We start from the raw sequence: 12,852 nt of genomic DNA on the forward strand, positions 1-12,852 counted from the left end.
ATTAATTGATTAATCGATTAAAAGTCCACAATTAATCGATTAATCGTAATCGATTTCCGCCGCTTGATTAATCAAATTAATCGATTAAAACTATTCGATTAATCGATTACGGCACCCCCCAATCCCCCCTCCCAACATCGCCCCTTGGCTGGAGCGCATGACTGCGAGGCGCGCTATCCTGAGACGTAGATGCCGTGCACATCGTCTCTCTTTCACTGATTTCACTACAGCGCATATTCCTGCGCTAGCAGAACGAGCCCGGAGGTGGCGGCGGCCATACCCCATAGAGAAAGATATGATGTCGCACTGATCTCCGTCGCGTACGGCGTCCCACTCCAAGCACTCCGCAATACTTCAAGCCCGGGCAGGAGGCGGCTCCACCCCATCGAGGCAGAAATGAACTTGCCCGCTTCTCTCCGGCTCACAGTCTACTGCTGCTCGCACCACACGCACTTCTACGCAACTGCGTTGCACCAGTTGCACTGGAGGACGATCCGATGAACCAAATGCCTTCTCAGTTTCAAGACATACTATAGTAACCCTGTAGTCGATCGCCGCGCCAATCCAAATTCACTTGAGACTTGGCACAGCATGCGAACTGGCCTAGATCATGTGTTTCACGTTGCAATGGAGTATTTGCCAATTCCTGCTACGTCAGAAGCATTCGAGCGCCTTTTTTCGCATGCTGGATGTGTGGCGACCCAAAGGAGGTGTCGGTTGTCGCCCGAGCATCTCGGGCAACTGACATTTCTTCGCTCAATAGCAAAATGCATGTGGTTCGGAGCAGGAGCCCCATGAAACAAACAAAGGGGACTGTTGAGAAAGTTAGCAGCACGGCGATTCGTCAACTTTCAACACAGAAGTTTATTCTTTTCTGTAAATTTCACACGTGCCAGCGCATCGTCTTGTTGCTTATTTTGTTCGTGTTCGTTTTTCGCCGCGCTGTTTCATCGTGTTGCCGCATAAACGCATCTCTCTTTACATTTGATAAACGAATAGTTTTTCGTGGCTGTAGTGTCAATCGCAACTTTCTTTGTATTTTATTCAACCCTCTGATTTACTCGTTTTTGTGTAAGTGCGGCATTGTAATATGCGCTGCTTATCCTTGACTGGTTCTTAGTGCCGTTGTTTTTACTGTTTAGCAAAAAAAATTGTTTACCAATGAAGAGAGAGGAGAACTATATTACCAGGCAGAGAGGGTGGCCTGAGCTAGTACGCCCCTGCCTTCTACTCTGACACGGGAAAAACGCAACGGGGGAAAAAGATGATGAAGGACCATGATGGGGAGAGGATTAGGTATTCCGTATATACATGATAAGACACGTTTGCCAGCGTAAAGAAGACAAGGACGCTAGTAACCATTTTTATTAAGCTGTATACCAACTAGCCCAACTGTCCGTCTTATAGGGCTTACACCATTTTCATAATTGTTCAGCTAGCTTTCTGCGATGCAGTTAGCCCAATAATGGCAGCTAGTGGCTTCTTCAAACAGAGTGTTCCAGCGCGGTTTGCTTGCGCTGGGACACGGAAAATGTAGACTCGGCTCTTGACTCGAACAGGCAATAGAGAGCCCGCGTGCAACTACGACCTCGTCTCCACTTGGAGCACGAAAGTTGCTGCCATTAGTTGAGAGAAAGTGTAGCGCAGGAATGCGCACTCGCGAATTGTGAAAAGGGTTTTATACACCCTTTATGTAATTTATGTAACTTTACGCGTCGGTTTACCGAACGTCTAGCATCCAGTGCATTACTATTGAAGAAGTGACCTTGTAGCATTTAGTAACACTGTATGGTCGCATATTTATGGAGAAATACAGCTTTCAGCTAGAGGCCCCCGTCTTCTGCTGTGACAAGAAGAAGGACAGTCGCGAAATTTATGTTGTAATGTCTGAAACATGAGATAGCGCTCACAGTTCAGGCTGTACGCACGATTGAAAAGGTTCGAGTGGCGCCGTGTTAACGCAACGATCAGATGAAACCTGCGGAGTATACTGGCGCAGCTGCTGTTTATTCTAGCCGGGAGGCAGAAACTCATGTCACTTATTTCCCGCAGTTGCTTGTACCGATGGTCTGTTTGAGGCCAGTATGCTTCTGTGTAATCTCTGCATGGGTGACCTCAAGGAAAAGATCGCGTCATCCGCAATTATAGTATTATGTAGGGCTTCCACAATATCTAACCGACAAACCGAGAAAAGATGCCGTGCTTACGAGAGCGAGCGTCTTATTAATTCCTCTTCCTCTTGTCTCTCTTTAACTTTCTCGGGATTCCCTCACCCTCCGCCACACTGCATGTTTCAGCTGCGACTTTCCAACCAGTGTGGTCCCCGAACGCGTCTCCGGTTTCGATGAGCTCGAGTAGGCAGGCTTCGAGAAAATACGACCTGCTGCCGAATAGTCCAGCGATGACGGCCACAGATGCTTGAATCCGCGACATCAACCAAAGACGAGGGCCCCTTGTGCCAGTGTGCGAAAGTGGAATTTTCGTGCACTGTACACCAGGGGCCCTTCGTCGACACTTTCGAAAGTGGGAATTTTCGATCTCAGCGCGTCTGATAAAAAGATTTGTGTCCATATCGAACACGAACGATGCCTCTCAAACAAAGAGATATCGGTTTTAAAGCACCCATAAAAAATGTCGATTAATCGATTAATCGATTAAAACATTCCCACTGAAAGCAATTAATCGATTAAAGGCTAAATCGATTAACGATTAACGATAATCGATTAAAAATTTAATCGACCATCCCTACGCCCGGGACTGGAATGACCTTCCGAACGAAACAGCAGTCATCCGCGATTTTGCGCGCTTCAATAATGCCATCCAGGAAACAAAATCAACCACATCCTAACATACACTTCATCGATACCGCCATTTTATGACGCCCACCCCTCATGTAAAGTCCCATACAGGACCTTTGAGGATATAATAAATAAAAAATAAATAAATAAATAAATAAATAAAATAATAAATAAATGTTATTCATTACTTAGTCGTTCTAAAAATGCAATGAGGAGGTCGCGCTGCAACGTGAGCCCCCCCCCCCCCCCCCCCCGAACAAAATCCTGGCTACGCCACTGCAAGGGACCAATGGTTTATTGTAAAAAATATTTACGAGGGTTTTTCTCAAAGAAAACAGTTGTTCAGCTCGCATAACTCCGAACATATTAGAGAGTTTTAGTGCCGGGGACCCCAAGCCACCTGCATGCGTACAAAAAGAGCCCTTGCGCTCTTTTGTATTCTCCGTGGATGCGGCTGGGAGTACAAAGGAACGCAAGAGCGTGCGTACGCAGGTGGCTTGGGGTCCCCAGCACTAAAACTCTCTATTCATTTGCAGAGCACAGCACTGCGCGACCGCCAGGCAACCGGCGTATTCAGAACCCATATCACTGCACGGATCAAGCGCTCGCACAGGCACGGCCAGGGGTGGCACACCGCTAGTTCGTGACCGTGAACGGCGCGCCACTCCCTGAAATCAAAATGGAAAATTTGTGTGATAACAGAGGTAGCAGCGTTCGCTTTTTGAATCCTGAGCTGGCTTCCCGAGGACAGATGGTGTCTCTGCCGCAGGAAAAGTGCAGGAACTACTCAATAAATAGCGATGAGATGACAGGATATTCACCCTAGACACGTGTGCATCTTTCGGAAGCTCTGGCGGGTTTCCATGCATTTACAGCATCAATGGAAAGAAAGCAGAAATATGTTATCACAGGACACCAGCAGATGGTGGCACGCATTTTGATCTTGGCGTTTCAGTGGTTTCAGTTTCAGCCAGTTTTGAAAATGCCTCAGCAGTACCTCGCCTCATGTAGCTTCTCGAGAGCTCGCTCAAAGCTGCAAGGCTTCACGTGTGATCGGCATTCTCTCCGCGGTTCATGCATACACAATACCTGCTTGACGACAACTTACAAGGCAGTCGACGCTGAAGGAAGTTCAGCAAGCGTTCGAAGAAAGAGTTCATGATGCCGTTCCGCACCACTGATGCTTCAGTACAATGTCATTGACAATGCCGCTTTGCCGATTCACGAACACCTTCACCGTACTTAAAGTAAGACTGAAACGAAGTTTTCAACTGTGCAACCATGGGTTTAACCCCAGCGCTTCGCTTCCTTCGACCGATTAACGCAAGAAGTCAATGCGCGCTTCTTTTCCATTGTTGGCAGACTGCTCATTAGCAAACAAACCAGTCGAGAGTTTTGGCCGCGAGCAGCGGACGAAATAACTTCGCGCCGGGCGCTCGTTCTCATTTGAATGATTTGCAAACTACTGTTTGTGCTTTACGAACATATTCGTAGGCATGTCGTAGATGTAACGGCGTCGTGCCGACGAATGGACCAATAAGCGAGACCCTTGCATGTTTTGTTACACGAATATTTTATTCGGGAGGAACGTGTTCCGAACACTGCTGTGCTTTAACACACATCTACCATTTTAACGAGGTGCAACACGTACATTGTTTTGAGCACACACACGGTCGAGGTAGGCAACAGAGGGAAAACATCAACAGTGATATGTGAAAGTTTTCTGATTGTGCATTGTGACATTAATCACGGTGATATGTGCAAGAATCTAACATTAAATGTCGCAGGACTTATCAGTAATCTCCACACTGGAAGAACATCAAACACCTCCTATTGCTACTGGACTCTTAAAAAATTTTCTTACAAAATATTTCCACTTTTCACATGAGGATCACGCAGAAAGACTGGCGAACATTTCGATATTAAGCTGTACAACAGACAGATTGATCATGCAGCACTAGAACATGTGGCACACAACTAAAGATGACGAAATGCTGATCTTATGAATACGTGCAAAAATAAGGTGCTAAAATTAAAGGCAACTTTTACAGTGCATGACACAGTTCACTAACAGAAGCGTGGATTTGAATATGACGTCCAATACATATGTTAGTGTAAATGCTGTAGTGAAGGGCATGCAGATGAGTTCTATAGATACGTCAGTGCCTCCTAATACACTACACGGTCTTCTTTTTAGGAAAACAGAACCTAGCAGACAAGAAAAGAGCACGATCACTTACATGGTAAAAGGAGAGAAAAAAAACGTGTTGCATGTAAAGAAGGAAAAACTTATTGCAACTATTCAACTTTAAAAGCAGCATTTGAGCATTGCAGGAATCACATTTTTTTTTTCTTCGCATCAGTGCTCTCTAGAGTTTGTGGCACGAATCATGTTTTGGTGCAATTATACGAGCGCAAGTACCTCTTTAATCAAACGACGAAGTGAAAGACTTGGTTACATTGTTAGTGTCAAGAACAACCTTAAAGCGATGGATGCATCACAGTGTGACGAAAAGTCAGATGCTGGTACTTTTAGCCAGACTCCTGACTGGTCTTATTATGTTTGACTACCAGATTTCATACAAGTTCTGTGGCCGAATTTACGACTCTGGTGCTTGCACTACAGGGGTTAAACACATCAATTATTTGCTCTCTCTCTGTTCCGAATTTTTGCTGGTGCCGACTTGCATGTGATAACGGTGTTTCATGCACTAGTGCCCGTGCACGTGAGAAGAGTCCACTTAGTTTGGTTGCCATGCCATAAAGGATAGTTCGTAAATGAAATAACCGATTCTTCAGCGAAGATGTCTATAAGTGGACCTATTTCACCATAGTTTACTTTATATGCCTTAAGACATGGGCTTCTCTGTTTCATAGGCATGCCGTCATTGAACCATTTGCAGACTCGGTGTTCACTAGCTCCACTGAATATCATCACCTATTATACCCTGGCAGAGAGAATTCTGTCAAACATGTAAACTGGAAGTATCCATTATGAGGCTGTGCTGCCATGTACCGAAGCTAAGTTTATACAAGCACAAGTCTGGCCAGGTTACTTGTCCTCTGTGCACATACTGTGGTGAGCCAAAATATGGATCACTTTTTTTGTTGTTTTTGTGTATGCAAGTTATGAAAGCTTGCTAAGTTCCACCTTTGGTTTCACTCTAATGAGATATACTTATTGCACATCAAATCCTGAGCAGAGGCTGACAGAAATCCTGACACCAGGGATCGAAATGTGGGGACTTGAATGTGGCATCTGTAGTTTGTCTTGTATGTTTTCTGGCCTGCCAAGCCTCCACTCTGATTCAACTCTGAATAGGCGAAAGTAAAAAAATAAGATAGGAACACATGCCCTTGCTCAAAGTGCTTTTTGAAGATGAACCCATACCCACTTGCCTAAGCTTTCTATAAAACATAAACCTCTAATCACAATAACACTGCTCATTTTCGTATTACAGAAACATGGCTTACCAAACCAGCTCAACTTGACTATCCCTTCTTTTAAAGGGCGAGTAAACAACCCAGGGGTCCAAAATGGGTGATGAAGCGATAACTAGCGCATTTGTACGATGTGAACATGCTGCTGCAAGAATTCTGCGATTAGGTGCTGTAGTAATGAAGTTACAGGGTATAGAACAACCCACTTTGGCTGGTTTTGGTTTCTCGCTCGGCCTGTGCACCCTTCTCGGCAGCCAAGAGAGTAGGTGTAGCCCGCTGTCGTGACTACGCCCATTTCGGCAACGTAACTCAGCATGGAGGCAACGACCGAGCAAGGCTTCCTCCACGTGTCACTTGTGTCGGAACGGCGCTAGGGTCACCTTAGCGGCGCGGTGAAGAAGCGCGGTAAATGTGTGGACAAAACCGCATCACAGGAGGGCCAAGGCGCAGTTTCATTGTGCAGAGGACTAATCGATGAAGCGAGTGCAATGTAATGTTGCCCATGGGCAAGATTACATCACTGTGCGTATGAGGAGGATTGGACAGGCACTGGGGAGGGACGCAGGAATTGTCTTTTGAATCAAAGTGGACAATTGGGCCAGCTGGTGATTCATGAACGAGGTGTTTCATTCATAATTGAGGTGATGCATTTTTGAAATGGAGTGTCTTGTGCAGCATGCAACACTGTGCTATTCATAAAATGTGATCGCCACAGCTGTCTGCATGAATTGGCGAGCTTGTTTGGGAGATGTAAAAAAGAAAAGCAAGAGCCTGTTTACTGGCCCTTTGAAGGGCCCCTAAACCACCTCTGATATTTTTTCAAACATTTCAATTAAACACGGGCATCGCGTGCAGAATGACGTCACGATCAACAATGCCACACGTGGCAGCGCTACAAGCCGCGGGCGCGCCACAAGTTCCGAGAAACAATTTCTTCTCCTCTCTGGACCCTTCTGGTCTGGCTAGTGACGTGTGTGACGTCACTGTATTGAATCTGTGATGCAGTATGCAGGCGATGCTGTGATTGGTCGAACAAGAACCTACGACTTCCGATTAGTCTGCAAACAGCTACCCGCGCTCCTTGCTGTTCTTCGTCGTGTTGCCCGCGTGTGCATGCTTGTGAATCGGCAACTGCCAAATCGCTAGCATACCAGCACAGTCATGCCTCGCGGTCTGATAAGCTGCACGGACTGAATCCGACAAGTGCTTTGCAATGGCTTTTACGCATCAGTGCTTGGCTGCAAAAGCGCCGACTGGAAAAACGAAAAGACGCGACACGTGTCACCGTACGGGTTCATCATGTTGGCGATCCTTTGAAGGCATGCGCGCAACACAGGGTCCATAGCGGCACAATTCGTACGAGCACGGGCCGGCACGACAACAGCGGTTAGCCGAGAAGCACGGAGTTCACGGAGTCGCAGCAACCGGAAGTGCCCGCTGTTTCGAAGTACGCATCAGCAATGACGGTATGTCACGTGAGATTGGAAGGGGCACTCGGCGAGGAGAGCAAAGTGGCTTTGGGAGAGGAGACCAGCAGACGAGTGGAGGGTAGCGAAGGAAGCAGTGAAACGAGCGATGGCAGTGTTTCGATCATCAAACGCATGTACCTCCACTATTACAACACCATTCCGAAAAATTCTCATGGCTACGTGTTTGTTATAGATTCGTGCACAACTGTCGCACTACAACTAAATTTCGACCTCTGGGTGGTTTAGGGGCCCTTTAAAGCACATAAATGCCTGTATCGTTGCAGTAACCTACAGCATAGAATCAACAACACTGCCATTTTGCACACTGCCATTTTGCACGTCTCTCCTTGGTTTAAAGGAGGCACAGTTAAAGGTGCATTACGGAATATGGTTAAATAATGTGCTTTCTTACAATATTTACATATTACTTTCACAGTTGCTAGAACTTGGTGCAACGAGATAATAAAAAATTAAAGAATAATTGTTGATTTCTGCAGGTGACAATGCTACATAATGACACAGATTGGCTGCATTATATGCTCCCTGAATGGACAAAAACTTTTGCAACATTATTGCTTTTAGAGACTTCAGAAGAAAATCATCGAGAATGCTCTTGTACCACAAACTACTGAGAAGGTCATGGGACTCTTGGCATGGTAGCGCCACACTAACATCGGCCCTTTTGTGAAAAAGAGCTTGACGGCCTGTACTGTGGTCTCGTTCTCCTTTTGTTTCAAACAAGACAAGCTTGAGGACAAATGTGTAAGAGAAGTGGAACAACATTAATCACAAGCAGAATATCAAGAGATTCATGCAGCACATGCATCTAATTAATGGTTTAGCGGAACTGATGCATCAAGATCGTGAAAAAATGTTCGCATATTGTTCTCTAGAAGGCAAACATACTAGACCCAGCCGCAAAAAAAGTGAGAGAATTACAACAGTTGAACACATGGCACATAATCCGCAACATCACACTCATAGAATACACACATGCACGCAAATAGGAAAAAAAGACCCCACATGCAGCCAGGACAACTTAAAAAGCACATACGGTCATAGACAATTGATACACAAAAAAGTTACAGCTGACTAAAACACATCCTTTAGTTTTGTTTTCACCAGCACATATAATGTTAGGTCTGATTTTGGCTACAAGGTTACTGTGACGCCTGAACTCCTCTCTGACAACCTGATAGAAAGCAGTGTGCGATAATGCTCTCAACCCATCGCATGCCAGAAACTGTTCGACATTGTAATGTCTTCTTAACATTTCATTCATCCATGACTGTACAGCGCTCATAGAATGAAACGCATTAACTTAGGGCTAATTATTGTGCACAATTACATTTTTGCCAACTGCAGTTCATGTGACATCGGCACAATTGTGACTCTTATATATCACTTCTATGAATATCACTTTTAGAGACCAGACTTTTAGCGACACCACATGGTTCTCTCGAGCAACTTAACATGTCGAATGTTAACTTAGTTCCTTTGCCACGTGTGATTCCATGAGCCTTATTACACATAAAATGCATTGAATTACAAGGGGTGGGAATGACTTCTGCTCTGAGTATTATATGTAAGAACCTTATCTCAGATCATTTAGAGCACAGAATGTATGTAACGTGATTCTTTGCACTGGGTTTGACAATGGTATCCAACATATGGTCAAAGTAAAAACCATCTTATCAAAGAGCTATATTGCTTCCATAGGCACACCATGCATTTCTTTTGCAAGCACATTTGTTCAGCTTCACAGCTGTGTGCGTTGCACTGGTTGATTGGCAGGCAGTTCTGCAACTACACAAGGGCTCTTTAAGATGAACTACCTGTGCACTCAAAGTGCTCTCTACAGTCTCGGCCCATGGGTTCAGTCATACCTTCAATCCTTTCTCAGCATATCAGGTATGTTTTGCCTTATCTTAAATAAACAGTGCTGCAAAACGCCACTCATGTTCTTGCATGATGGCTGCATTTTCTGTCAATGTAGAGCTTAGCCATTTCATGCAGTGCAGAATGTGCAAGTGGTGACACTCACATTACCATGCCTTGACCAGCATATACAGCCTGCATGCACTACTGCATAGTATTTCCAGAACCAGCAACGCATGGTAAATTCCATCAGGATATGGTGTGGTGCAGTCTGCTTGGCCACAGCCAGATTTGACTCATTGAAGAGAGTATACTTGCTCAAGTGTTTGTACGACTGCTCAAGATCAGATGAAACTACCATTTGTGCTGTAAAACTTAAAAAGTGTAACCAGACAAGATCACACAATGAGTGCCAGTGATGATCATTTCAAAATGGTTCTCGACTGGAGAAGAAGGCCTATAAAAATAAAACAGACCATGTCTTTTTCTTTCTTTTTCATCTAGCACTCGGCTTAGCCACCAGCAATGTAGCTTCATTTCTGCAGCAGTTAAAACGTTGTGAATGAGCTCAAATTGTGCACAATCAAAGTTATTCCAGAAGCCTCAATATCAGTTTGCCTGGTATAAAGTTCACAGTATCCATAAGAGATCCTTTACGCAGTAAGTGATAATGTATGTAACTTGTTAAAACATCATCATTTGAAATTCGCTGTTCATTAGTCATTTGTGTGACTAAATTTGTAGAGAAGGTTCAATGTGATGCTTGCTAAACCGAGAGACTAACATGTACAGCGTGTGACCAAGCAATGCGCGCATCCTTCATTGCTCAACCACTGTGGCTTTCAATGCTTGGATCAACGTTTTGCTTCAACAGCCTGCAGCCTCGTTTGCTGCAGCAGCATGTTCAAGTTGTCTCGGGCACTTTTAAGGTCAGGCTTGAGCTTCAGTGCACGTCGGTAGCGCTCCTCTGCCTGGTCATATTTCTTCCAGCGGTGGTAGAGCACACCTAAATGAAAAGCACAGCCAGAAACAGAGCTCAATCATACACAGAATACTCTGGATATATAGCCGACTCTTCCATATAATACTATATGCTGCCATTAGAGCGACCGACGTGTGACAAAATTGGTCAGTATATTGCTTCTCGGTAGGCTAAATAAAAAGTATGGTTGCAGTTGTTTTAACATCGGTGCAGTTTTTAGGCCGAGCATTAGTCCGTGAACAGAAATATCATCATCATAAACTGGCCACACGCGCTCTCTTCATCCTCTTTTGCTCGCAACCAGAACACATGCGCCGATTTGTCCCTCGTGGCCTGCAATAACTAGATGGGCAAGAGAACAAGTACAGGAGGAGAGAAAGACAGAAAGAAAGAGAAAAAGAAATTCTTGGCAAAAAAATTTCTTGACGAGGTGGGTTTCGAACCCACATACCCACAACCCTGAAGGCGAGCACTGTAACCACTCGGCTATCCAGGCACGCCAGCAGAGCATAGAAAGAAAAAGGACAATAGAGAGAAAGGGAAGAAAGAAGGAGTGAGAAATAGAAAGAAATATATAGAGAGAGAAAGAAATAATAAAAATAAACAGAGAAAATGGCAGAATAAAATAGAGAGAAAAAGAAAGAAGGAGAAAAATAGAGAGAAACAAAGAAGGCCGCCCCAGCTTCCTTCAGCCACTAGTGCGAAGCTGCCTTAATTTTTTTTACTCAGCATTTCAAACATCCTGGAAATGGAGTGATATTTCGAAAGGACGAATGGCCGGGTAACGAAACTGCTTTGAAAAGTATTAAAATTACTCTGAAATTGCGTAAACAAAGGGTGGGACAGACAGACGGACGGACGGACAGACACACACACACAGTAACACATATGAAACCTCTGCATCCTGTTGCCGAGCTGTCCGACAATCAACAAAGCGTGAAGCCATCGTCAACTCGTCTTGTCTGGAGTTTCGAGGGCCATGACCTTCCAGCAACGTTATTCAATACTTCTAGCTCAGATGCTACGTATGTTTTCTGGGGGCCTGTCTCATTCCCATGCTTGCGGTTAGCACTCAGACTAATTTGTTCCTTGTCATTTCTGTTTCCTCTGATTGGTCACCTTTTTATGCCATAAAAGAAGGGACATACTGTATTTGAATCAAAAGAAACTGGGAAAGTAATGAGTAACTTTCTTGTAATACCTCGCCTTAATTTGTTTGATTGCTATATTACCAGCCCTAAAAGTAGGTCATTACATTACTCATTTTAACAAAAGTAATTTAATTGCTGTAAATTAATTGCTGCAAACTCTGACTAATGCAACCTTTAAATGAGCAACTGACCAAGGTTGGTGTGATAGCTGGGATTGTCCGGACTAAATCGAATGGCGGCCAGGAAATGCTGCTCCGAGCGCTGGTATTTTCCTGCCTTTCCAGAATGTTGGCCAGTTGGAAATGCAGGCCGGTTCATGGGGAGATGGCCTCAGAGCCTGCAGTGCAGCACGCTCAGCATCGGAGGCATGACCCCTCTGGTCCAGCATGAGGACAAGGTTGTTCCACGAGACGAGGTGTGTTGGCCGCTGTCGAGTAGCGTTGCGCCGCGCGGTACGCCTCTTCAAGCGCTTCTGCCCAAGTACTGTAACAAAGATGATGCATCACACAGATGATGCACCAGCTGCATAATCAATTTCACATATGCAATACTGAAGTGGAATAACACACACCAGCGAACCGCTTGTGATAAATGACTGACAAAACATTCCACTAGGAAATCTGTCAAAAGATGAACACTTGGCACTCAATTGGAGCATGTGGCCATTTTATTACACTAGAGGGTAGCTACAATGGCACAAGCAATGTCACTTGTCACAGTAAGCTTCAATGCAGTTTCACTACTGCTACAAAAAAACTTACAAACAATGCACAGGCTTGTGTGAAGGCAGCCGAGAAATCATGGTACTTAATAGCAGGAACAGCTATCGCAGCTGCTTCACATGATATATCTGCTGGACTGCATACCCTTTCTGTGAACCTTTCGGGCATCCAGCAACGTCACATGCAAGCGGCATATTTCGAACTTTTCTGTCAGAGGGACTTTTACGAGCGCGCAAAACACACGCGGCAGTACGCGATACCGAAACTACCACTGAAACGTGACCGCGTGAGCAAAGCCAGGCACCCGGCGAAGCGCAGTTCGGCGAAAACGGAACCTTTGAACCACGTGTGCCGTCCCCTTGGCAAAGCCAAAGAGGTTCTTTTTCCACGAATCAAACAGAACGAACAAGC

At 45.0% G+C, this 12,852-nt stretch overlaps 2 protein-coding genes across 2 annotated transcripts in view; one reads left to right on the plus strand and one right to left on the minus strand.

The window, feature by feature from the left end:
• The window catches only part of LOC125757775 (outer membrane lipoprotein Blc-like), a 109,228-nt gene that overhangs the window by 96,014 nt on the left and 362 nt on the right, over positions 1–12,852 (plus strand). The gene's annotated exons all lie outside the window — the stretch shown is intronic.
• LOC119386363 (protein O-mannosyl-transferase TMTC4-like) lies at positions 9,268–12,053 on the minus strand. The gene is made up of 2 exons (XM_037653679.2): positions 11,911–12,053; positions 9,268–10,592 (listed from the first exon to the last, which is right to left on the minus strand). The coding sequence occupies exons 1-2, from the start codon at positions 12,035–12,037 to the stop codon at positions 10,441–10,443; spliced, it is 279 nt and encodes a 92-aa protein (XP_037509607.1). The 5' UTR covers positions 12,038–12,053; the 3' UTR covers positions 9,268–10,440.

Source organism: Rhipicephalus sanguineus, chromosome 3 (assembly GCF_013339695.2).
Source record: "Rhipicephalus sanguineus isolate Rsan-2018 chromosome 3, BIME_Rsan_1.4, whole genome shotgun sequence".
Lineage (NCBI taxonomy): Eukaryota > Metazoa > Arthropoda > Arachnida > Ixodida > Ixodidae > Rhipicephalus > Rhipicephalus sanguineus.

Excerpts from the sequence above, each read along its gene's own strand:
- LOC119386363 (XM_037653679.2), bottom strand. The coding sequence starts at position 12,037 with ATGAACCGGCCTGCATTTCCAACTGGCCAACATTCTGGAAAGGCAGGA. Across the intron at positions 10,593-11,910 it reads CAGCTATCACACCAACCTTG|GTGTGCTCTACCACCGCTGG; the intron begins GTCAGTTGCTCA and ends CTTTTCATTTAG.